Genomic DNA, 27958 nt, shown 5'->3' with positions numbered 1-27958 from the left:
TATGTACATGTTCAATGTTTCAGGTCGTAGTCCAAGTTCGTCCGAATCAACAACACCAGAAGCTTTAACACCGTCAGCTAACCCACCCTCTCTACAGCCAATTAAAGAGGGCTGCTGTCAGCAGAATCATCTACTCTCATCAACTCGAAACAGAGTAGGCGGTGGAGCGACACCTGTGCGGTCATCTTCACCAGTGGAGAGCACCGCACTCTGAGCTCTTAGTGACAGCAAGCCAAGAAAAATCGTATTACGTTGATATTTCGCTTTGTTTGCAGTCATCTGTGTCACAAGGTATTTGATCAGCAGGCGGCATGGGTTCATGTTCAAAATGATTCAGTTACAGTTTGTGTTGCAATGGTAAGTATTTGTAATTCGTTCTTAATCTTCACACTTGTTTGATTACTCTTTCTCAAAATATGAAGGGAAAAAAAGTTTATTTGACAAAGAAATTCGTAAAGGTAAAGCATTGAATTGTTTTAATACATGTGAAATTGATTTTAGAAATCAATTAAATTCGTTTATTAATTTATTTTTGTTTATTTTGTTTATTTATAAAATGGGTCGAGAAAAATGAGTCTGTGAATATTATTAATTGACTTCCGCTCGGAAATAAAAAAACAAGGTATGCCTAGTTCAAGTTGGAGATGGGCCATGGAGAAGAGAGGACTGGAGGAGAACCTGGAAACGTGCAACTACTCGAGAGTGGAAATGCCTGATGGTATTTATGTTCTTGTTTGTTAGTTCATGTGCTGTACCTCGTATTCAAATACTAGAGTCTGTATGAATATGAATCGTGCTGCCTATAATACTACTGAGTTTGGTGCTATAATGGAAGTTGTTTGAAAGTGTATTTGTCATAGATGTATAACATGTTCCACATTTAAGATACTCACTAGAATATAAGAACTGACTGAAATTCGAGAGGATTTGTTGTTGATGACGAAGTCTCGATACTTCTCTTTGTATTTCCTGATTTTCCTGTAAATGATATCTTAATAACAAGTCCAGAATTTCATGTCTATATACTGTTTAAAATTTGTAAGTTTTTCGCTGATATCATATCTTCTGTAACTTCATCACATAACATGTTCAGCAGTGTCCATGCACAAATCAGCAGTGGGTAAATAATGTATGCATTTAATCCAAATCAGAATATGTAATAAAGAATTTCCCACAGTTTGAGATACATGCCACATTGAGAGTGAAGTTGAAAACATTGCCCAGTCACTGTCTCTGAATAACATAAGTAGTTGAGCAACAGCTTAAACTAGTGTTGCTCATTAAGCATCCTAGGAAGGCAGTTGGATTTGCTCGCCATGTAATGTCACATTTGCTAGCATGTAACAGGCGTATCTGCTTCATAGGTTTTATTCTCGCCTTTCAAGCCTCTCTTTGTTTAGAATTTAATTGTTTGTACTTTATTTTACCAGATTTACATTTGAACAACTCCCTCATTTAGATCAATATGCTAGTAAAATATCTAAATAAACACAAAACTGAACTTAAAATTGTTTAACGACACATTAAAAGTGTTAAAATTTTTTAAAAAGGTTATGTAACTTAGACAAAACTGAACTATAGACATTTGCAAAACCAGACAGTTACTCAAGTTCAAAGTGATTTTAAAGCAAACTGACAAAACATTGCACTACAATGATTTATGATTATGCATTTTTCTGCGGTATAGCTCTTAATATTCTAACATTAAAATATATTATTTTGTTCTCCATCAGTCCTCTTGTACCTGTCTGGGCTAATCATTGGACAAATATACATGGATAACTGAAAACACGGATAATATGATTTTCGTTCTTTACTTAATATACTAGACGTAGGCCTACAGCACTGGGTTTGAAAATGCAATATGTCAAAGATTTAACACATTCAGTTATCACTGTAAACAAAAGAGGAGTCTAACATAAAATTATATTATGTTTTCTATTTTGGCAAAAATGTAATTTTCTCTCTTCTGGTGGAAAGTAATCAGTAATGTTCTTTTGCGTTCGAGATTCATTTAAATTCTTTCTTATTCTAGTAGGAATGTTACAAAGTGCAGCAGCATTCATCACATGCCAGGTGCTGTGTAGTGGAGATCGTCGTCTGTCATAGGCCACACACATCCACGCACAACCATTTTTCAATGCTGAAAATCAATGTGATGTTGTTGTTGTTGTTGTTGTCTAGTGCCTTGCATTTGGCAATGAAGCCATTAGCAGTCGTGCTTTCCAATACTTTTGAACTGTAGTTTCTTCTGATCTTAATGCTTCACAGGTCTTCATTCATTTCTGCTGGATCGTTACACAGGACACATATGGGTGAAGCTGAGATACCTATTCTGTAGAGATGACTTGCTAGACAGTCATGATTTGTCAATAGTCTGAAGGCTGCAACTGCTGTTTTCCTTGGTCTCTTGGGGATTATATCTGGGTTGGAAAGTAATGTAATCCAGCATGATGATGTCAGATGATTTATTTGTTTTTAACAAAGTTTTAACGAGAACTTTAATCAATGATTTATTTTCTTGTGTAGCAAACCCTAGAAGTCACCTTCTGCTTCTCAGCCATCATTCATTCATTCATTCATTCATGTAATAAAACTTGCCACCTGGGTCTGACAGAGAGAGCAGTTTCCTTTCATAGGTCAACCTTACTCATTATTGTACATACAATTATAACATGTATTCAACCACTCAGTTTACTCTGTTTCGTGTTGTCATAAATAATAAATATATCTTGTAAACAACATTATATTACAAAAAGATTTGCATGACGATAGAAAACAGGAAGAGTTGACTTTTTACAGACAGACAAAAATAAAATAACATAAATTCCACATACAGATACTCAAGAGTTTCTTGTAAATATATGCAGAATTACATATTTTGAAACTCTTGGGGTAGAATTATCATGAACAATTAAAGCTACCTGTCCAGTATGAGAAATATTAATGACGTGAGATTGTTTTATTCAAGAGGCAGCACACAGTCTTATCTAATATTCGCTTGATTTTTCATGAGAACTAACTTTACATTATATATATTAAATTTAATGGCCTTTCGTGTCAAAGAACGAATACATGGTAAATTAGTTTGGATAACAAAATTTTGGAAAAAAAAGAAAGGAAGTGTTTTGAAGTAGCTTGGATACAGTTCATCATTCCTGGAAGAATTGGATATTTCAGAAAAAGTTGTTAAATATAATAAATGTTTGGGCATCATAAACCACATTTTCAAGCCAAAACACACACTTGCATCTTTACAAAACTTCTGCAAGATCTGTCCTTTCCTATGGGAGCGAAGCATGGACCTTCTGACAGTATGATGAAATGAGAACAATGAAGTTCGTGAGGAAAATGAGAGGATTCACCAAGTGAGATCATAATATTAGACGCGAAAATATACTTAAATCTCTTGAAACAGCCTAGGATACATGTGTAAATACCAGAGAAATCGATAAGAAAACATAAAGAGAATGATTAATACATGGAGTCCTAGAGCAATTGTGCATTAAAAGTTCATTTAGTTGTTCCATGAAAATATGGGACGAAAATTCGTATCTTCTATATAGAGCATAATAGTTCTCATAAGGACTACTGGAAGAATTTATTCTGCTAGCAAGGGAGCTTTCAGGTGTACACGAAACATTACTTGGAATATACCCTTTTTCCTTGTTTGGGATCGAAAATTAGAATTTTAACTATTCATAACTTAATTTGCTTAGTAAATGAAGTTGTTAAACTGTTAAATTCGTACAGTTGTTGAATGGTGATGGTATCTCTAGAACAAGATGAAAATTAAGCAAACAGGCCTATACCTTGGAAAGCAACATCTACTGGATGAATGAAATTGGCGAGCGTTGTGGTTATCAGTGGTTGCATGGCTATAAGCCAATTGCTGAGACAGTGCAATATCAGTGATTTGATGCACAATGTATTATTAAACATAAACTCTTAAATTAAGAGAGCAGATGCTGAAAATGTCTGCCTTCTCATTCACATCACTCACTGCAGTTCCCATCAAGAAATGGAGGTGATATTTTTGCAGATTCTGGCTTCCAGTTTTTCCAGGGTATAAGGGTTACTTTCATACACTTTGTCTTTTGAAATCACCCAGAGGTAATGATCCGTGGATTGAGGGGGACCACACATTTCTACTGATGATCCTATCCTCAAACACTTCACAAAGCACATCCATGGAATTATCAATTGTATGTGCTGGTCGCTGAATCTTGTTGGAAAAATCAAAAACTTTGCTTCTGCTCTGTTAATTCATGGAAAAAGAGACACAAAATGTTTGCCACATATCTCTGAGAAATGATAGCATCTTTAAAAAGAATGGGGCCTATTATTCTCTCACCAGTTACTGCACCAAATATATAGAGGCTCTTCATAGAGGATATTGGGCTTTTCAGAACTGCAGTATCTATCGTTTTGGATATTTACAGGAAACAGGAGGAGATAGGGTCGATTTCTCCATTGTATACATTATTTAAAATCCACTCCTGATGGTTGGATCATGGGTCATAGTTATTGCACCACTGTTATTTTGTAAGGTTTCATCTTCAATAACTTAGAAGCTCTTTACATGGAACCACAGAACATGCCCATTTGCTGCAAAAGACAAGGAAGTGCTTTCCAAGCAGTGTCCAGTGTCATCCTTCTCTTTGAGAACAGTGTGCCCTCTGTGATACTTCTTATTGGAAACATTGGAGTCTCTCGAAATTTATTCACAAAGTTGAGATGGAACGGAAACAGCTGGCATTCTTCCTCAATATCATCTTCATGGGCTGAATTTGTCAGTACATAAACATCCTTACTCAATGCTGTATCCACGTGCACACAACCACATAAACATTGCATCAGCAGCTGCTTGCATTGTTGCAGTCCTCGATAAACTGAAGTTGCTGTGTTGTGGGATTGATTCACCCAGTGTACTTTGAAAGTAAACTAGTTCTTCATACTGTTTTTGAGTACCCATAATACAATATGAGAGTGGGCTTACAATTTTCTGGTTGGGATAAATTGTGTATGTAACTGTGATATCCAAGTTATGTTCCTGTATGAATTGGACACTTACCTAATTAACTAGTAGAATTTTTTCTTACAATGACCATTGTAAGTTGCCTTTGCCTGTTCCTTGTCACCACCATCACATCTACGTCTGCAACCTTGGCTTCAAACCTTCCTCGTGTCCCTGTCGTTTCTCTTAGTAGTGTTTGATGGCACTTATAATTCTTTCCTTATATCTTTCTTTCGTTTTTATCTTGTTTTGTTCTGTAACTGAGTGCGAGCATATGGAAAAGTCCTGTTTTCACTTTTTCCTTATTGCAATTCGTATGTCTAGTTCTTACTTTGAATCCTGTAGTGTTGAATTCTCAAACTTGTTGTATTGTTTTCTCTTGAATAACAATTTTAGCTCCAGCATGTTTTCATTCTACATTTCAGCCTCTTTATTTAGTATATAGAAGCAGACCGGGCTTCCCTAGCTTATAGTGTTGATATGTTTAATATTCATACTCAGATCATAAAAGCAACGTTTATTCTCATTTGGACTGTTAAATGCGTGTTAAAGGAGACTATGCAATGTTTTGCAGTCTTTACCTTCTTTTCAAATTGATGTGTTTCATGAGGAGAATTAGACGAAGCTTCTGCTTTGCTATTGAGGTGGTCGCCATTTTCATAAAGATCATCTGTGTCTAATAGGCTCAAGTAGGCTATAAAGTCTTAGGAGAAACTGTATGACTACTATTGTACTATAGCTGATATGAAATTTATATTTAGCAAAACTTTTTTGTTTGTATGTGCTTATGCTTTTGAGATTCATAAGAAAATCCACGCTCCAGTTGACTAGTTTACAATGCTCACCAACCACTAGCCAGGAAGATGGTGTTCACATCTGAAGATGGAAAATACTTTAATATGTCAGAAATGATTTTAAAATGAACAGTACTTCCATCATCTTGTTTGAGTGAGGCTAGCAGCTTTCAATAGCATATGTTTCACCCATCGCATGCTTGTTCAATTTTTGAGTCACCGTCATGACTACACAAATACTTCTTAATTTCCTTTTTGCCTTCACCGTGTATTACTTCCGAGATGGAACACTCATCTAGCTCTTCTTTTGGTGGTTGATAAATAGATGTGATGGTGGTAATGGAATGAGAAAAACGCGTCCTGTTTGGATAAGATTATATTTGGAAATCACTGTGTTTTCGCATTCTCAATAATTCAGTAGTTTTAGTCTTGCTGTGCTGAACGAAATGGCTTAGCTGTGATGCTAGGATGAAGTTAGAGCAGACAAAAGACAAATATACGATTTGTATTTATTGTTTTTGTATAGTTGTACATAACATTAGATAACGGTTTTGTATTCAGGAATTTCTTGATGACCAAAGCTCAGTGAATGATCGTCTTGAACAGATGGAAATGAAGCACATGGCCTACAAGCAAACTCTTGTTATCCATCTGTCTGTTGGCTGTATTGACGATTGACTTTGCTGACTTGATAATTTCCCCTTTTGTTGAGGGAACTGTAACATATGTGATGCATTCCAAAAGAATGACTATTTGCACTAACTGACTCTAGCTAATTGTAGCATGTTAAACAGTCATTGTTGTTGTATGGACAGTATTTATAAGATTGTTTTTATGATAGTTGTTTTGTACCTGTATATATTAAATAAAGTGATAGTGTTTTATGAATGGTGCCATTTCGAAGTGGAGGGAGCAGATTACTCCTGCACCACTTGTTGTTATGTACACCAGTGCCGTAAGGAGCTACTTGTCACATATTTTTTCTTTCCTTGTAAGAAAACTTCACTGTTTAGCAGACAATAAGACTGTGATTTGTTATGTGCATACAGTTCTGTGCTGTAAGGGATTATAACAACTGTGCAAACTTTCAGTCTTTATGTGTACTTAGATTATTAGAAGCTGTGCATTAAGAAGACTGTTGAAACACCAAAACGAATTATTTGTATGTCTTACTTGCTTCGTTATTCAAACTTCAATATAGAACGCATTGCTAAGTTGTATATGTTAGGTAGTTTTTATACTTTTACACAGAAATTTTAGTAACCAAACTTCTTGTATGTAAATAATACATTATTATATATTCGGATTTAAATGCAGTAACAAAGTTAGTAATTTGATGTTGAGGGGTAGGTTCAAATTGTAATTAAAAATTAAGACAGTTATTTACTTCATTGAAAAGCCTTAAGGAAATTGACTTAACATGATTTTGGGTTTAATGGGTACATGTGTTTGTAGCTGTTTAGTTGTAAGACATATATACTGCACTTCACAAAATTGTGTGTAATGCTTAGTTCCAGACCAGTGACAAGTTCTAACCCTTCATTAGATCTTGATAATGCTCATGTGGCTATGCTCTTTATCCACATAATGGAGGTTGTACCAAAAGTAAAGAGCAAATGATTTCTTTTCTTTCTTTCTTTTTAGTTTCGCCAGTCATGATGCTTAGAATAAAGAAGTCCTAAGTTTCCATGGTGTATTGGGAGCAAATGTATTTTCTCTCATCATCAAACTTTTTCACACAGCGCTTAATTTCACCTGTAAGTTCTTTGTTAGTCTCGAATTTGTTGATGCTTCTGTCTGCATTTATACACATGCGAAATGAGCTAGTCACAACTTCAGCTCTGATTTTTGGCATTGCCCCCATTATGGAAGTTATTCCTGGCTGTTATAACAAGCAGTAATTGTTAATATGGGAATATACTGTGTAATGAATTACTGCAGCACTTTTTGGTATTCTGGAAGTTTGCACAGCTCAGTTGGCTTGTATGCAGTTACTTAGAATTGGTGCTTCTCTCACTATAATATTGTATATTTAATTCACCTACTTGATCTGAGCGAGTTGTTGTGATAATGGAGTGTGAGGTTTAGTTGTTGGGTGCATGACACTTATAACTGTCATTGCTTCCAAATATACTTAAAAATGTAAAGCTTAATGACTGAAGGACTGAAGTATTGGAAATCTGGGAATGTGTGAAAATCTGATGGTGGCAATAATGCTATTTGATAAGAATGTAATTAAGCGCATTGTTTTCTCTCGTAGCCATTGTAAACTCTATCGTCTTGAATTTGTAAATTCACTGTCTGAACGAACATCTTTGCAAGTCATTTTAATTTCAGCTCCATAGATTAGCATAATATATGTTTCCAAATGATGATATCGCTTAAATATGAAGAAAGTAACATGGTACACGTCATTTTATAGTCAAACTTTCAAAGTTTCAAATTCTAATTTTTGAAAAACGTATTATTTCTGTTTTCATGGGAGACATTGTTGGAAAATGCCAACTCCACAATATAAATCATTTTGCTTCCTGCTGCTTGTGAAAACAAATTCAGTAACAATGATAACGAAGATTGTTTCATAGACATGTACTACATTGGATTGATGATCTGGCATCTCGCCTTTGGCCTCTCAGGTGATCAGACTTGACGTAATGTGAAGGACCTTTATCACAAACTCTTGGGAGAGGAAAGATATCAGATCATTCAATGATGTATTTCTGAACAAAAATGTGTCCTGACTCTGGGATTTTGGTAGTACGGAACAGTAGTTGTTTTCATCGTCGCCGTCTTCTTCATAATCATAATAATCGTCATCATCATCACCACCACCACCACAATTTCCATAGGAATGCTTACGGGATATTAGACGAGAATACATGGGTTCGAATCTAGATAAAGAGATTGTTAGATCTGCGGAGTAACCTCACTGTGAAATTGTTTCAGTTGAATAAAATTATATATATATATATATATATGCAAAATTTAACGATAATATGAAAATCAGAAAAGTGACCTGGCGCCACCCGGCCTCAAAAAATAGTGCCTTGGTGCCACTAGACCTGAGATTGCATCCATAAACAAAGATATGTTGGAGAGAGTGCAGCAAGAATTTGATGATTGCATTGATGTATGCCATGTAACATAATTATATGCACAAAGTTATTGGTTCATTAATGCTTACTTAGTATTATTCGACTGAAGCGAGTGAAGCCGCGGGCATAATGCGAACTACCGTGATGATGTATTACGAATGCAGAAGTAGTACAAGTGGCACTGGCCTCGGTCGAGTAATATTAATCTTATGAAAGTGTTATCATAAATTTGAAACTTGGTGTTTTATAATAGGCCAGATGGAAATAAAAATGACTTTAGAGATGTATAGTTTCAGCAGTGATTTAATTTTATCTGAAATTGAGTCTCATGTTTTCTTTTACATACGATTTATTTAATTTGGAAACCAGAAGTATCTAACTTTCAGAGTAAGGCAGGTAAGTTCAGCAGGAATAATGGTTTATAGAAACATGACCACCTTACTCCTTCAATATTTTTAGATACTGATTTTCAGGTTTTATTACAAAATTTAATTTGTGGTGTCAAATGAGTATAATGCAATTTTTGTATCTGGACTCAGGGATAGATCGAGTGTTAACAGTAGGTTTAATTCTAAAGTAATAAATACTCGATTCAGCATCTCTTATGTTTCACAGTATTTGGTATAGATACATGAATGCATGGTTTGCATTATGTTAGAGATCAAAATATGTAGATATGTGTGTAAACATTGAACAGCCAAGACATTGTAAATGTACAAACAGGATAACAGACATTGTGAAGTGCTGCGTAAAGAGAGGAATTGTAATGTTTGTATACAGTTATTAAGCCTCGGTAAAAAATTCCTCATGCTAATTTTAATAATCTTATTGGTGCCACTTACGAGGTTCAAATCTATCTTTGGACAGTTGACTAAACAACAAAAATAGAAACAAAATAGAAATGCAACAGCAGTTGATCTTTATCAATTTTTTCAGGTGTGTGTGTGCGTGTGCACGTACGTGCGTGTGTGGAGCCGTTCTCTCTCTCTCTCTCTATATATATATATATATATAGGCCTTGCCTAAGACAACACAGTACAACCCAAACATTCATGACTGAGTGGGATTTCAACTCACAATTGTAACCTCCCGCAGTGTCAAAGCTGCGGTTAACATGATCAGGGCTCAAAAAAAGTGTACAGTGACAAATGAAATCAAGTAAAGAAGAAGGGGAAGATTTTGACAAGTTTTCCTTTGGAATGAAATGGAATGGAATTTTTGGGAGGGGGCACTATGACCCAGCACTTTCAAGATCTCTTGCACTAACCCTCAAGCTAACTGGCTGACTACACTAAGGTTCGCATGTTTCAAGCAAGCCACCTCACTCATCCCTAGACCAGCCTCCTCCATGCATACCCCTACAAAAAGAAGGGTTATGTCAGGCAATCTGGGTGGTCATGGAACCCTTCTGTGCCAATGTGTGGAAGTGCGCCATCTTGAAGGAAGATGAGGTAACACGAATTCCTGCAGCCTGTTCGGATATGTGATGGAAATGTCTGATGACCATCTCTTGTAGGAGGCCACACCACATGTCTCTCTTTCAGACTCCATGATCTCGTGGAGAATTCATACATCATGATGGTTGATTGCCCTGACACATGAAACATAGCGTCACTGGAAAAAATAACTGAAAATGGAAACGTGGGATCTTCAGCAGAAACTGCTCTTTTGGCCTATCACTCATGCAGCAGGTGTACAGCTTCATAATTCTGTGGTGTAGGCGATTTCTCCCTTGGGTTTTTGTGGCTTTAGTGATGTGTTGCTCTTCTCTTCCACAATCTTGGTTGGCCATTGCCATGCTTTTTATTCTATTCCCATGGGGAGACTCTTGCAGTAATCTGATAGAAGCGTCATTGCATAGCTATGACTTGTGTCTTGTGTGCACGTCATTTTCACACACCACTGCCATCTGCCTGGAGTGCCAGACTCAAAACTCGTACAGCCACTTGTTTGGTAATATGCCAGTATATGTCTTGTACATTAATTTATTGTCACAGTTGCATGTATTTCCTTGAGATGTGAGCCTGGAGGCCAGATTTATGTGTGAACACATGTTGCGTGTAATATTCTCTAAAATATTATTTGTTGAAAATTATACCTTTGTTGTCAATTTTGATTTTGCTCTTAAATGCATATTTCGATGGAGAAATGTATTGCGTGCATATTTTTTATACAAGTAAATGCATATTATTCCAAGTTGAAGTTCATATAGATTAAAAATGTTCTTTTTTGGTATTGTGATAACAGCCACTAGAAGGAAATCTCGGTTGTTTTAATATATTGTGTGCACTTCAGTTTTACAACCCAACTGTTTCTGACCTGGCCACCCTCCCCCGTTATCTCCTGGCTTAGTTGTTTCATGAGTGATGCTTTATTAGTGTCATGAGGCTCAGACAGTTGACTAAACAACCACTTATGAGTACTGGTAACTTTTGTGAAACGGCAACATTTTCACTGTAACAAGTATTGAAGTATCACTTGAGAAAGAAACCAATTCCTAGACTGTTAGCATTCTAGGTAACTGTAACATTTGTGCATCGAGAGACAGTTTTTAATATTCGTAAATTATACACTTTTAGGTATGGATTTTAAAGGGATGAAGTCACCACATGTTAAATATTCTTGCTGGATGTGCAAGTTAGCATTGAGTGCAAGTACAATAAAACCCGTAAGTGATGGAGGTTACTAAGCATTGTGATGCAGAATTAACAGCAACTGCATGATTGGCTCATTTTGTCTGAAATTTGAAGATTGCAATTACAAACTTTATGTTTCATATTACATTTTGTGGATTCATTTTCCCATACCCAATTTGTTTTTTTCATGTCTACTTCTGTGTTTATATTCAGAAAAGCAAACGTCTTGTCTTCATCCTCCTAATTTACGTATTACCCTCCAAAGCTAGAAGTCGCATCCTGCAACAGAAAAATTGGTTTGTTATAGGCTTATAAACTTAAGAAACTTAATTTGATTTCCAAAGCTGTGGAATGAAAGAATTGTGCAGGTGGTGATGCATTTTCACTAGGCATGACAGGTCACAGTTATGTGCCTTGATATGGAATTATGTTAAACATCTGTATATAGTTAGGTTTTAGAATTAGATGATGCTTACAGAAATCCCGTTAGCTGTATGTTAGATGATGATTGAGGACAGATTCTTACAAAGATTCTGTTAGTTGTATATTTGTGTGCACAACACTGTTTGACTGTAATGCCCATAATCTGTAAATAATATTTGGATAACTTTTGGGTTTGTTCTCTTCCATTGGGTTTCTCAATGAGAGTGTAATATAATAACTCAGGAAGAGAAAATCAGTATTGGAATATGACAAACATTCCTGTAGTTTATAGTAATGTGCTTTCCAAATGGCATATATGTAGAAAATACGTGGACTAGAACGGGAATTAATTAGAAACAGATGTATGTTGTGTTACATTTGTTCATTGTATGTGAAAAAACAAAATCATCTGAAAGAGAATTAAAAGACTTGTTTGCTGCATTTATTATGAAAGCAATGCAACTCTTATTTCTCTGTAAATATATTAGCTTCACTTTACACATAGGAAACTTATTTATGTTATGCTTTGGATTTAAATTGTTTTGAATTTTTTTCCCTTCTTTGGTGGTTTTACATATATGACCTAAATGTTTGACATTTATACACTTCCTTACTTGCAGATTTAGAGTCTCTTCATTAAGAAAAAAATAATTTTAAATAGATTAAATAGACCTGCGTTTTGGTGATCAACTACAAAGTCAGTAAAATACTTGGGATGATTTTTGACACTAAGCTTATTGTCTTCAATTAGTTACAGGAGCTGTCAAATATACTTCAATACCTGCAGTGGAACTAATAGTTTATCAGTCTGCTGTTAAAAATATGAACTAGAAAAGGATGCTATTATTCAAAACGAAAAATTGATCTGAGCTGGAAGCTAAGAAACTTCATAGTTAACTATAAATTTCAGGAAAGCTTTCTCTTTAAAGTACATGAAATTAAGAAAAAGATAAATCTCACAACAAGTAAATTGATAAAAGTGACTATACAAGCAATAGAAGTAGAGTATTGCCTAGACCTGGGTGAAGATACCAAGAAGAGTGACACTCCAAAAGATGTCCTAAAATGGCTAGCAATGGAAACTATTCAAAGTGGATTTCCTATTATAGTAGATTTTTACCGATGGATCCCTACTGTTCAAAGAAAATGGGGTAGGTCTGGTCTACATGTCCACTTTTCTCGTTTTATAAACTTTGTCATGGAGCTACAAATTTTGATGGAGACATTGAAGCCATCTATCTATTCAACACTTCAAAGTCTGTTGCACTGGATGATTTATTTTCACCGATACTAAAGAAACTATTACTGCTATAACAGTCAATCTGTGACCTAAAAGTAAAAGAAATAACTGATTATTGGAAAATTATACTTAGTTTTTCAGTGGGTACCAGCACTGTAGGTTATCTGGTATTGAAGCTGCTGACTGCTGTGCTAAGAAGAGAAATACTTTCTTACAAAACCCCATGTCAACTTTACCATTCCCAACAGTTAAAAGATTAATTAACTCAAAATATCAAGATATAATATCATGTCATTTCCACGAAATTTTAGTTAATAAAAGATGGGAATGTCTCAATGTAGGCTACAACAAAATATAATTCTTGAGTATCCAAGGAAAATGACTGTCAAAATACTTGAACAAAATTGGAATTTTTTCTTCACATTTTCCAGTGTGCAGTCTTCAGAAAGAAATGGATCAGAATCTTCTTCAGCCAAGTCCAGCCCTTTCACTGTGTGTGTGAGAAATATTGGAGAGCTTTATTGCCAGGAACTCAGGATTCCAGACTTCCACTGAAATGCACATTTCTGGCATCACTGAAATGCACTGTCCATCTGTCCATGCACAGCAATTTCTCGTAAATTATTTGAGGAATTTTCCTCGTATTCAATATACACAAGTCAGTTTAACTGGGAATGATATGAGTGAAATATAATTTTGACGCAAAAATGAGTGATGTCTTTGTTTAAAATCAAAAGTGCACAGTAGTAATTTTGTCGAAATTGGCTGTGACTTTTTTTATTATCTTTTTATGTAAGATGTATGATGTACAGTCAGTATGCCTTTAAAAATGTTTGTCGAGTAATTAATTACATTATCACTTATACATATACTGTGTGACACAGAAGTCAGTTGACAAATGGGAAACATTACTCTAATTGGAAATACAATTGTGGACAGTATGTTCACTACCGCACATGTTCAAAATCGGCTCCATTTACTAGAAGACAGTGCCTGACATTCTTAGGTCACGCTTAAAAGTGTTGCATGTGGGATGTGTTGGATAACATTGTTTCAAGTCATCTGTAAATGTAGGTTCTATCTGAAAAACGTGCTGTTTCACAAATCCACAAAGAAAGAAATCAAAGGGTGTGAGGTCTGGTGACTGTGGAGGCCATGACTGAGGTCCACCTCGTCCAACCCATTGCACACCGAACATCTCATTTAGTTTTTGGGGTGAGCCGTTAGAGCATAATGTGCCATGGTCCTATCTTGTTGAAACCACATTCTTATCCGTTTGTTCAGTGGCAAATCATACAGGAATGCTGTCCAATAATTTCCCATGTGTATGTTGGTTTACATTTTCATAAAAAAAAAAATGTGGTCTCACAACCACATCACCTAGTATTCCACAACACACCATAACTTTTGGAACACCAGAGTTGTTAGATTCATGCATCAATCTTAGGTTTTCGTTGGACCAGTATTGTGCACTTTGTGTATGAGCGTGGCCATCCAAAAAAAATAAGCATTCGTCATGGAACAGAACATGCTAAAGGAAGGATTAATAAGTAAGCAAATGCCTCTTCTTGCATTGTATTATGCTGCAATTTGTAGGGGTGAAAACATGTAGATTTCAACATTCTGCAAACAGATTCTTCACTGATGCCACTTTCTTGAGCCACGCAGTGCACTGATCTTCTAGGGCTGGCTGTCAGCTTCGCAATCACGTCTATTGAATGCAAATTTGGGATGACCAATTCGTTTCTTGAGTACACTGAAAGTTGTTTTAAATGTATGCAATAATTTGGCCTCATTTTGATATAATGGTATTGGGATGTCAGAATGTTGACGACGAAACTCGTCTGCAGCTTCTCTGGTTGTCCCCACAGAGCAGCACTATCACTACTCGCTGTTCAGGAGTCAACATGATCTCTTCAACTTTCAATTAATGTGGTGTCAATATTGCAACGGAAAACAATAAACAATAATATTATCTTCAACTCAAAATAATGACTCCGTAACTTCAAACAATAAATGAAACAAAACACTAACTGTAACATTGTTGTTTACCTTAACATGGCCTACTTCAGTTTATGTACTGGTACTGTATTCATTTTACGTATTCCACAGAAACTAATTCCAGAAAACTGATAGAGAGACAAAAGATGGAATATAATACAATAAATTTAGCTTCCCTTATGAAAAGGTTGCCAGATTTGACAAAGCATATTACATATAATTTGGAAACACACCTAAAAGGTAAAATTATATACATTTGAATCGGTTAGGGAATCAAATATGCAAAAGGAAAATATGTACTGCCAACCTAACAGTACAAATGAAAAGGTTCAATCAGATTACGGACATCTTGGAGGGAACACATCATTACGTTACTTTGTTTAATAATTATTTCAGTTTTACAGTTAGCAATATTTCCCATTTGTCAACTGACTTCTGTGCCACACAGCAGTTATATGTTACCGGTACTCGAAAATTAGAGAAAAATAAACTACAAAATTTATACTAACATTTTAAATAAAAAGTTCATGTCTGAAGAACAATGGCTTCCAAAAAAGCCAATTGTGCTGTGATGCAACATTTACTTCAAAATTATTAATAGAGAAAAGGAGAGAATATAATCTAGAAGTACATGTTGTTTTTAGATTCTGAAGAAAACTCCAATAACTTAAGTAAACAAAAGCTCTTTGAAATCATAGAATCAAGAATTGAGCCATACAAAATAACTATAAAAATTAATACTAATAATAAGATATTGACAAGGGAGAACGATAGATATTTGTTCACTTTTGCTGACATTATTCAATATTTACATGGATGATATTCTAAACAAGTGGGCAGAACTGAATAATGGAGAAATTCACATTACCAGAGCGAAGAAAACTTCAACTACCAGTATAGTATTCATAGATGATGTTTTTTAAACTGACAAATAAATTTTAAGGCCGGAATAGGTCAACAGTGAGCTGTATCTTTGAAAGCTTATGTTAATCTAGATACAAATTTGCGTTAAAAATATCGATGGCATTGCTTTGTAAACTTAATGTAACTTTATCTGTTATATAAATAGAGCTAAAACATTTATTTCCTCAAAACATTATCTACTTCATTACATATCTGTTTGAAAATGTTTTGAGATGAAAGCTTTAGGGCTTCAAGGTACCTACACAAATTAATTTTCTGAAGTAAATGTATCCAAAGTCGTCATGGGACTAAAGCAACGAAAAAGATGCTGAAAGTAAAAGAAGAATAAAATTGGCTTGTAAGAGATCGGAGAGACACATTGAAGTAGGCTATCATAACATACAGTCTGAATTTTATTCTCAAATGGTTCGTCATCTTGGAGGATTAGTTACCTAGTCTTCATAGTCATTGTGTTCTAGAGGTGATGTCCATAAATAGTTGCCAAATGATATTCATTTATTTTGTCTGGTAGAGATAAGGCCATCAGGCCTTCTCTTCTCTACCAAGGGATTACAAATACAGTATTAAGAATACAATTAAAAGTATAATTACACTTGTCAAATACAAGTGAATACAGTGTAGGAAATATGTATAATGAGAATTGGTGTAGGCCTACAGTTAAGTACATAGTCTACTGAAGCCATATAATTTGTGAAGGAAATCAACTGTCTTGCTTTCTTGGATCATAAAGATATTTTTATGTGCATTTCGAGAAACGAAAATGTTCCTTCTCATTTCGGTGTCTAGTAAATGACTTCACTTCTATTCATCTTTTAAATGAGCGTTCAAGAAAATAAATTGCAAACGGTAATATCATTCACAATATAATAAAGAAATTGCATTGTTGCAAAACACACAAAAGCATGTCTTATTTTGGACTGTTAATATTTTTGTTTGTTTACTTATGGATACAGTAGAAGGTAACTGTTAAATTAATAATGAAAGGGAAGAGATTTGATTAATTTTATCTTATGAGAAGCAGTATTGTATATCTTCTAATGCCATTGTTTTCAAATTATAGATATACATGTTGGGAATTTCATGAATTTAGCCTGGAACAAGAAAGGAGACTTATGTTTGGTTCACAATTCTGCAAACTCTTGACACAATCGTGAAACAGATGCCTTGCGATCTGTGCTTAAGCATTGCCTTTTTCATCAGCTAAGCAAGATGAAAATTGAGATTCATATATCTGCAGAAGTTTGTAATTACCAGTCATGGTTCTGAGGTGGAGCTACTCCAATAAAAATCTAAACATATCGTCATCCCAGTACTGTACTTCACTATCTCAAAAATCATGGTTTCAAGAAATCGAGAGAAAACACTTTGTATTCCCTCAAACAAATATTCTAAATACAATTCGGATTTAAATACGAGAATATTAAATAGTTACAAAGTTTTCATGATTATATACGAGGAAGATTATTAATGAAAAAATATCTGACAAGCCATGAGCATTATTTGTAGTTTTTTTAAATAGTCCTAGATTTGGCACCTATTATTATTCTAATTACTCTTTTTTGTAGTAGGAATGTATTGTTACTATCTGTGGAATTTTCCCAGAATGTTATTCCAAAACTCATTACCGAGTGGAAGTATGCAAAGTATATTGTTTCTAAGGTATCGATATTTACTGTATTTTGCATAGATCCAATAGCAAAACATGCTTATTTTAGTTTGGGAGTAATTTAATTGATATGATTTTTCAAATTTAACACATTATTGATTTGTAAGCCATGAAATTTGGTTGTTGTTTCTATTAGGGACCTGTTGTTAATTATTGCGCTTGAGATTTGCAAGGTTGAATTTGGACAGGATTTAAATTTAATAATTGAATTATGTTAGTTTTGTTACAATATAATACTAATTTATTGACTGAGAACCAGTCACATATTTTGAGAATTTCCTTTGTTGAAGATTAGAATGTGTTGGAGTTATTGGCTATAATTACTATACTTGTGTCTTCTGCGAATAATATGGGATGACCTACATCTTTTACTGGGCGGGGGGGGGGGGGGGGAGGTTAAGATCATTTATGAACACTAGAAAAGTAGAGAACTTAATATTGATCCTTGAGGAATTCCATTATTAATAGTTCCCCATGTCGAGATAGATTTCATAGTTGTATTCATTTCGACTTTCTGTTTCCTGTCTATGAAAATATATGAGTGAAACCATTGGTGTGCACTGCCTTTAATTCCATAATAATCTAATTTGTCTAGCAGCATTTTATGATTTATACAGTCAAATGCTTTGGATAAATCACAGAAAATTCCTCCAACTTGTAATTTTTTATTAACTGCCTCCAGAATTTTGTCAGTTAAACTAAATGTTGCATTTATTTTTCCTAAATCCAAACTATTCTGGGATTAAAATGTTGTATTTTTCTAAATGAGATATAATCTTTCATAAATTACTTTTTCAAAGATTTTTTTTAGAAAACTAGTAGAAATGATATGGATCTGTAATTTTCTGGAGATGTTTCTCCTTTTTTGAAGATAGGAATAACCACTGAATATTTTAATCTCTCGGGAAATATACCATTGAACATTGAATAGTTACATAAATAACTTAGTGGCCCAGCTATAATATGTGAACTCACTTTTAATATTTTGCTTGCTATTTCATCATGCCCGAGAAGTTTTTTGACTTTAGATGTAAGTCAAATGATCAGATCTGTGAAGCAATCTGATATAGTGTGCAGCAGTATGTAAGTCAGATGATCTAGATTTTCCTATACCAGTTTATTTTCGAGAATGAATGAAGGAAGGAAATTTATAAATTGAAGTAATGCACTTCCCCCCCCCCCCTTACCTCCTATCCGCTCTCTACCTTCTTCCTGCTCTCTTTTTCCCTCGTGGATGTACTAGTACCATAGTCAAACTAGGCAGTTACACCTACGTGACATAAGAACTTTATTTCTGTTTGGGAAGTGCATACTTCACACAAGACAGATGCTTAAGAAAACATGTAAAATGTGTTTCACTGCAGTTTTATACGTTCCAACAAAACAGCATTAATTGTGGATAAAGAAATTAAGTGTTTCTGCTCTGGTTGTTATTGTAATGAGTGAATAATGAATATGCATTTTGTCGGAATGCTCCATTCCATGTTATTTTACTGAAATATGTGCAGTCGTTTGTATCTTTTTGAAAAAAATTACATTTCCTAAATTTCGTACTTTTCATTCAGTTGTGATTTAATTCATAATTTTATGAATTTTCCTGAAATTAATTTATGAAGAAAACAGTAATATTGCTCTTCAATTTGTTAGTAATGAATAAAATATACCATTACTGTGTAACATAATGATTATGGCCATTGCAAAGGGTTTGTGTAGTAAATGGTTCCTAACGTGTTTCCATTTCTTTATTTGAGATATATTTATTTTTGGCAAAACAGTTTGTTATAATATTTTAAGAAGCAATAATCCAGTAATTCAGAGCAGCCCCCTAATTATAAACAGGAAGTCTGATTGCTCCAGAATGCTCGAGCCTTCCCTTTTCAACACATTTGATTCGAGAGATAATTAGAAGAGACTGCTAGTGGCAAAGAGTAAAGTAAATTGAATTGAAATAGCCCTTACAAATTAATGACATCTTTTCATGTCAAGTGGAAACATAAAACCTGGAAATCAGTGACAGTCTACATCTCCATTCTTACCAGCACTATTTGTTCATGGATTGCATTTTGTAACTGGTAGTGAGGATGACAGTTTGTGTTTCCCTCTTCCATCCACAACATTGTTGCCATGCCCATATATATTAGTTTTGTGACAGTGTTGAATGTCGTTCTATATCACATCATCGCTGAAAGTAACTTATATGAAAGTACAGCTGTGTGAGCATGTAAGTGAGATAAAATTTAAATAGCTGATTGATCAGCCTAATGGACTTTAAAGGCAACCACTTTCATCCAATTTCACTATGTTGCCATCTAGCGACTGCAAAAGAAGTCACATTATAACCCTTACGTAATTGCATTGAGCAACTGTACTTCCATCTAGTGGTTGTTACCAAAAAATGCCTTTTCGATTGTGGAGGTTCTGATGGTTCTCATTTTATGTTGCCATTTCATAACATGGGAATGGCCATCTGATATATATAGCACATATCCTCTTTAATCTCATTAGGATCAGTCTCTTCACATAATCATTGTTCAGATAATTCAATTACCGGATTACATTTTTTGCCATGCACTAAGATTAAAATTTTAAAGTTAAGAAAACTATAATATTGAATAGATAAGAAATTAATTAAGAATGTCGTATTGTTGTTAAGTTTGTAGAGTTGAGTAGGTACTCTACGATAATATCCTAACATCTTTCCTACCAACTACCTCTTCATTAACAAGGAAATTAATTGAAGTTGCCCAGAGATGCAGGAACAAAGTTTGTACTCAGATGCTAGCAGATACTCGCATCATGAATTCTGATAACAAATAGTAAAATGCGAAAACTAAATGACATTAAATAAATGCAGAATTTTCAACAGTAATGTTTCAATTTACGACCCATTTTTCTCATGAAAGTAAAGAAGACATAAAATATAAACATTTTACAAAACATCAACAGTGGAAGTATGAAAGTCAAATGTGAATTATGTATTGCATTTCACAACTGTGCTTCAGCCACACGAGTTAGGTGAAGAACAAATTCACGATTTATTTAGCTTTTACCACTTGTTGCCTTAAGTTCATGACATTATTTTGTAATGTCAATAACAGAAAATGGCTGAAGCAGTTAAATTGTTAAAGTGGAATAATTTTTAATTTGTTATAAAATAGAAGTAAGGTCTCGTTTTATGTTGAAATTGAAAGCTTCCTTAAGCCAGTTAGTGATCTGCTCTCTGTGTTTAGTAGAACTCTTATCTTTACAAATTCTCATTGGTCGCTTTCTTTTCAGTTGTTTCATGTTCACTCAACTACCTGAACATACGTCTTGCTGCTGGAACTTAATTAATTTTAAATTATTCCAACCAGTTTAGATACATCTGTCTTTTCGACCAACAAAGTTACTTTTATACTTGAAATCCTGCAGTAATTTAGAAAATTATCAATAGATTTCTCTGACAGTCCTGAATAGTATGTATGTACCTAATGCTGAAGAGTTAACAGTGAAGTTACTCTCTTTCTTGCTTCCCAATATTTTCACAGTTCTGAATAGTGAATTTTCTTATTTTAGTAATAATAATAATAATAATACTTCATTGCCAGAACAAAGATACAGTAGTGCTCAAAAGTATCTTGTAGTTAAGGTGTTATGTTGTCAGCACTGTTTGCATGCAGCTGTGTCATTCTATGAGTAGTGTCACATTGTTTTGGTTATTATCTAGCAGACAGGCAAGTTCATAGAATAACAATATAAATGTATATTCCATTAGCTCACAAGTATTTTACGGTGGCATGGTATACATTAATACTGGTGTTCAGGTATCTAGACAGTGCTTGTATATTTCTGCAGACCATTGCAAGGAATACTCTGTGGATGTGAGACAAGTTGTTTTAAATGCTTTGAAGAAGAGAAAATCGCAGTCTAGGGTTGCTAAAGATTTTGGTATATCACAACTCATAAGTGCGTGGACTCAATGGCAAAAACAAGAAGGGTCAGCAGACAATAAGCCAAGGTCTGGCCATCCTTGAAAAACACCAGTGAGGGAGGACAGGATAATTTGTGGATGATCTAGAGCAGCACATGGACTGAACCTACATGTCTGCTTCGAAACGTCACCTAGTAGCTGGTGATTAAAATGCTAGATGACCATCATGAAAATCCAAAAAATAGGAAGGCCAGGGTAGAGTTTGCAAAAATGTATCAAACATGGAACGCTACAGACTGGTATACGGTGTTATGGAGTGACGAGAGTAAATTTAATTTATTTTCTTCTGACAGTGTGCAATATGTACGTCGATCAAAAAACCAAAGAGACAACAAAAAATACCAGGTACCGACCATTAAGCACGGTGGTAGTAGCATCATGATGTGGGGATGTTTTTCTAGAAGTGGAGTTGGTTCTCTAGTCCAAATAGAAGAGAATATGGATCGTTTCATGTATAGTGACATTTTAGAAAAGAATATGCTTCCACATGGGAGGAAGAATATGCCACGTAACTGGATTTTTCGGCAGGACAGTGATCCAAAACACACTTCCAGCCATTTAAAAAATTCTTTGCAGAGAAAAAATCAAACTTTTGGATTGGCGAAATCAGAGTCTGGATCCTAAACCTATTGAACATCTCTGGGATGAATTGGATTGACATGTTCGTCGCAGAAGTTACTCAAATAAGGATCAGTTCTTTGCTGCCTTAATGGAAGAATGGTCATTACCTCCACTTGAGCAATTGCAGAATGTAGTGGATTCAATGCCAAACAGATGTGCTGTTGTGATCAAAGCTTGGGGTATGCAACGCAATACTGATTTTTTTCTCAGAGTTTTATTATTACATACTTGGTTGGACTTACAAATTACTTTTGATCCAGAAGAATTTTCAATTATTTTTAGGCAAAATAGCTGTTTAAACTAAATGTATTTTTGTACTAAATGGATTAGAAATACACACTTTTCAATTATCCACTGGTATTTTTTTTCTATTCAATACTTACATTTATGTAATTGTGATATATGCTTTCTACAAAATACTTTTGGTGCGCTACTGTACATATTGATTTTTTATATAAAACACTCCAGCACCCCCAGAAAGAGTAAGTTACATACTCATGCTCAAGGGCATTCCACATAATGTTAAGAGATTTTATTAAATAACAGAGTAAAAAGTAAATAAATAAAAAGAATAAAGAAGGAAAAAACATAGATATCACAATAATTAAACTTTAAATTTTCTCTATAAACATCAATTTTTTAATTTTTGATTTTTTTTATAAGGAGCATTAGCAAATTGTATGTTTGGGAATTTAGCTATTATCATGTTATAAAGCCTTGGGCCCAGGTTGCTACTGTGATTATATGCTACAGTTGTGGTACATTTATGTACTGTCAAGCATATTTTGTCTGATCTTTTTGTTTTATATTTATGCGAATATAAATTAAATAGATTTTGATTTTTAAATATATTTCGGTTTTTGTCACAATAGTTTGAAATCTCGCAACATGACTTCTTCAAACAGTTCTCAGTACTTCACTCTGGCTTTCCAAGAAGATTTCTCATATATTCGTTAAAAACTTTTTATCTTCTGTGCATGTGAGTGTATGTAAAGACCTGCTTGTTAGCTTTTGTTTTGTTGGACTTTAATACATTGGGGCTAAATGCCCTAAATTCTTATCAGTACTTCAGTCCAAGCACTAGTACACTTCTGCATGTGCTGAACTTTATCTTGAAATCTAATTGAATCAGTTGGAGCTAACAGGCATTATGTTGGCTTTTTGTAACTTTTCAAAAGAGGGGGGAAAACTTCTTTTCTATCTTCTATAGTGATACACATTAGACATGCATTCAGTGTCATAGAATACAACATACTACATTTTCCACAAGAAAGAAATAATTGGAATTTTCTACTTGTTTATAAATGTGTATTTTATAAAAATCACGTATAGATGAATCTATAAATGCATACTCGTACAGAGTGTTAGTTGGAAGACCTGAGGGGAAAGACCTTTGGGGAGGCCAAGGCGCAGATGGAAGGATAATATTAAAATGGATTTGAGGGAGGTGGGATATGATGATAGAGACTGGATTAATCTTGCTCAGGATAGGGACCAATGGCGGGCTTATGTGAGGGCGGCTATGAACCTCCGGGTTCCTTAAAAGCCAGTAAGTAATATTTTTTTATAGGCCACTTGGAGGACAAAAATTAGTGTATTTTGAAATTAATTTGAATAGCATTATTTTTTCCCGAGTTACCCTTGGCTCAGGTATTAAGAAAAAAGCATCGGTCATGATTAATCACTCCAAGTAGTTTTTAAAATTTTTAAGAATGAGGGAGTGACTATAGGTGAGGCTGATTTTTCTACAAAATGTTTGTTTAAGAGTTAGGTTATACATGTTTAACATAGAAAATCTTCTTATTAGAACAAAGAAAATATATTTCAAAGTACGAAATCATTTTATTATAACAAAGAATATTTAATATTTCACAGTAAGAATTTTTTAATAGAACAAAGACAAATAAAAAGAATTTGTTCATTTGTCAGTGTAGACCTGTGCACACTTTTCCTTATCTTCATTTGGAGAGCTGTTTATATCCACTTCCCAAATAAAAATGGCTGCTCTTCAAAAGGGCACTCAAAACAGCCCCGAGTGTTGAAGAAAATACGAGGCACTTTCTTTGTATATAACCTGGTGAACCTTCATTTTCCCCACGAAAGGAACTGGACGAAACCTAGGAAGCTTGTTTTCACAGTTCTGAATTCTTCATTCGTCACCATTAAAATGTGCACCTCAGGGTACCTGAAAACAGCAGATCAGAGCCGGGAACATCTTTTCATTCTGCTGCAGTCCTGTCAGCAGATCTTTTTAATATACCTCAGGGGCTCCTTTACTGTGCCCAGCCTCAATGTAGTTCCAAGATAAGTGTTCAACAGTTGGTATTATTTCTTCAAGATGGTTGGATATTGTATGAAACATTGTTTCGTCCCAGTGGCTGGGCTATTACTAAGCATATGGAAGGTACTCATAATTTCATCCTTCAACTCACCATCCCACTGGAAAATTGGTTTAAGATGAGTCATTACAGCAAAAGCATCATGGCATAGGCTCTCGGATATCGTTATCTCCACCTGTCAGCCTTAAGTACGTTACACCAGTGTGCAGTGTTATTTACTTCCTTGAACGTCCGAAATGGAAAGATTGGATTTCTTCAGCATACTTGCAATTGAAATTTTCGCTGAAGTCAACATATAGGACAACTTTATTTGGACATCGTGTAGATTTTAATTTTGAAATGGCATTAAATTGATGAACTATGTTTCCAACATGGCACATAAATTTGTCCATTGATTGATGAAGTAGCTTATAAAGGAATGATCTCTTTTTTTCAAGCATTTTGTTGTTACTGTATCCCATCTTTAGACTTTCACGTCACAGTCTTCAAATTGAGTGTCTGTCATGAGTTCATCATCCCACACAAATGGAATCACTTCATCACTAGTGAGGCAGTATGAGGGAGTGATGAATTCTAACAAAAGTCGTACATGATTCCTTACAAATTGAGAATTTTGAGGTTAGGTTCTACAATCTTAACAAACTTCACTTTAACATTAGTATTTCGGCACAAAACACTATTTTCTGCAATCATCTGTATTAGTAACTGAATAGTGAGGGAGTGACTTTTAAAATAATACTCGATGCAATATATCCACTTTTTACTTTCCAGTATTAATGCGTTGACAAACAAACACATGACTAACAAGTTCAGCTGTTTGTTTCCAGTATCCTACTCTTCAATCTGTTGCCAGTATTATGAATTTCTTTCATCTAATGAAGGAGTGATCATATAGTAGAGGACATGCATATAATATTCCCTAATAATAGTTAAAACATGTGAAAAGTGATTTAAATATCATTTTCCAATCACGAAATCAATACTCCTTCATCCAGTTATCACATTAGGAAATAAATATTCAAAATCATTTTCCCAAGAAAAAATTATTTATTAAGTGGACAAGATGACTGTAGGGACAACATGAGGGAGTGATGAAAGACAAGTTCAAAATCAAACATTGTACAGACTTGGCACATTTTTATCATTTTAAGGATTACAAATAAACTAAAACTCTTCAGCGCTTTATTCCAGAAGAAAAACTCTTGAGTGAGAGGCTAGGGACAAAGTGTGTGCTTAATTGCAGAGAACAACCCATAAATCCTTTTAGCTCTGAAACTGATATTGAATGATTAAAAAAACTTGCCGTTTCATATACTTCTTTAATGACACAACAGTCTGATACTGGTCCAAGTAGTCTATCCTGCGCCATTCCCTTCATCTTCCTTGGTTACTCACACACTAAAATAAAATGTTTGCTAACATGATATTGTTTCAAAAGGCAGCCACTTATTTTTTTCAGGAATTACATCGTAAAATTCAATATTTAACATACTACTAGTTTAAATAATACCTTTGCGTTTGTACCATGTTATAAATACAGACTCTTTAGAAGAAAATATAAAAAAATTTAGAATTCATACCCTATACTGATTTGCCTCAGTTTTCTTCACTTATTGAATTAGTAAACATTTCAGAGTTTAAAACTTCAGGTTCATGTATTTAAGTAGTCTTCTCATGTCTTGCATCTATCGTGTGCTTTTTCTTGGGGCATTGTATTCGTAATTTTTAACTGAAGAGAACGTGTCTTATAATGAAAAATGTATACAAAATGACACTTCAACTACTGTCTTCTCACTGAAATTATAAGTTCTTTTTTTTTTAATAGAGTATGCCACCAGACATCTAAATTCACTATTTCACTATGATTCAGAACAATGTCCTCTTGCCTGTTTTCAATAATATTCATGTATTTGTGGGGTATGTTCACTCTGCCAGTTGACCTGGTTGGCGAGTTGTATAGCGCTGGCCTTCTATGCCCAAGGTTGCGGGTTCGATCCCGGACCAGGTCGATGGCATTTAAGCGTGCTTAAATGCGACAGGCTCATGTCAGTAGATTTACTGGCACGTAAAAGAACTCCTGCGGGACAAAATTCCAGCACATCCGGCGACGCTGATATAACCTCTGCAGTTGCGAGCGTCGTTAAATAAAACAATATTTATTTCACTCTGCCAATCTTGTTAATAAAAAAAATGCCAAACATAAAGAAGGGGAAAGACTGATCAAATGCAAAGCAAACTTGGTTCTATAGAGACATGATCCGATCATAAGCCTCTTACCAGTTTTTAGTTTACGCACTTCACTTCTACATGTTGTTGGATGTATGTGGAGTAGGTCGAAGTGTGTAATATCTTGATATTCTCTGTCATGTTCGAACATTGCACGACATTAGTAGCTATTGTCTCGTTTAGTGGTGATGTGAGATGGAATTAGACATAAAGACAGCAAAGAAGCAATATCTTGAAGATGTGGTTTGTTGCATTTACCATAGATAATCGTTGAATATTTTCTGTATAAAGGTCTTGATTATTGCATTGTTAGTAGGTACTCTTTTAAATACGATGTTTCAGTTCGGTATGATTAAAAACTAAATTATCTGCCATTTTCAGTAATCAAACCTTAAACCCTTTCAGAGTAGATAACAGTTAATACAATAATTTATTAGTCGAGACGTTTGTGTAGTGAGTTATAACCACATTTTAAGGTATTAGACGTCTTGGAGGGAAAATGGAAGTGGTATCTAATGTGAATGTATTTTTTTTTTCAAACTTACATCTCCAAGTGCCATGATACTATTAAATACTTTCAATTTACAATAGGAAATATGAAAGTTGGCTTAACATAAAAATAAATATCCCTTATATCTTATTCTTCCCTATACTACAGGGTGTATAAAATGTTACGATACTCACAATTAATGAAATGAAAAGATAATACAGTAATATTAATATTAATAATAATAATACTCAGTGGTTTTTGAAACTGTTTAGTTGAATTAAGTTTAACTTTTCCATTTCATTGTGACTTCACATTTTTCTGTGTGCGTGCAATTATTTGACAGTACCTAAAGGGTAAATTTATTTTGTGTGCTATAGAAGTGTTATAATTTCTAAAGAATTATGATCTTGCCTGGAAGATTATTAATTTTGTTGTAAAAATAATGTATTTTATTTTTGTTTTACATTCCAATGAATTTTTAACTTTTTATATATAAATAAAATGTATTATTATTTA

The 27958-nt window shown here is 34.3% G+C and overlaps 1 protein-coding gene across 4 annotated transcripts in view; it reads left to right on the top strand.

Moving 5' to 3' along the window:
- The window catches only part of LIMK1 (LIM domain kinase 1), a 90238-nt gene extending 62280 nt beyond the window's left edge, over positions 1–27958 (top strand). For all 4 annotated transcript variants that reach the window (XM_069829745.1, XM_069829742.1, XM_069829743.1 and 1 more), the window contains one exon: positions 24–27958. In XM_069829745.1, coding sequence (XP_069685846.1) covers positions 24–214 — 191 coding nt within the window. In that variant the 3' untranslated portion in view covers positions 215–27958. The remainder of the gene's footprint in view (positions 1–23) is intronic.

This window comes from Periplaneta americana, chromosome 6 (assembly GCF_040183065.1).
Source record: "Periplaneta americana isolate PAMFEO1 chromosome 6, P.americana_PAMFEO1_priV1, whole genome shotgun sequence".
Taxonomy (NCBI): Eukaryota; Metazoa; Arthropoda; class Insecta; order Blattodea; family Blattidae; genus Periplaneta; species Periplaneta americana.
Note: the sequence above shows the minus strand (reverse complement) of the source record. Positions and strands in the feature narration are given on the sequence as shown.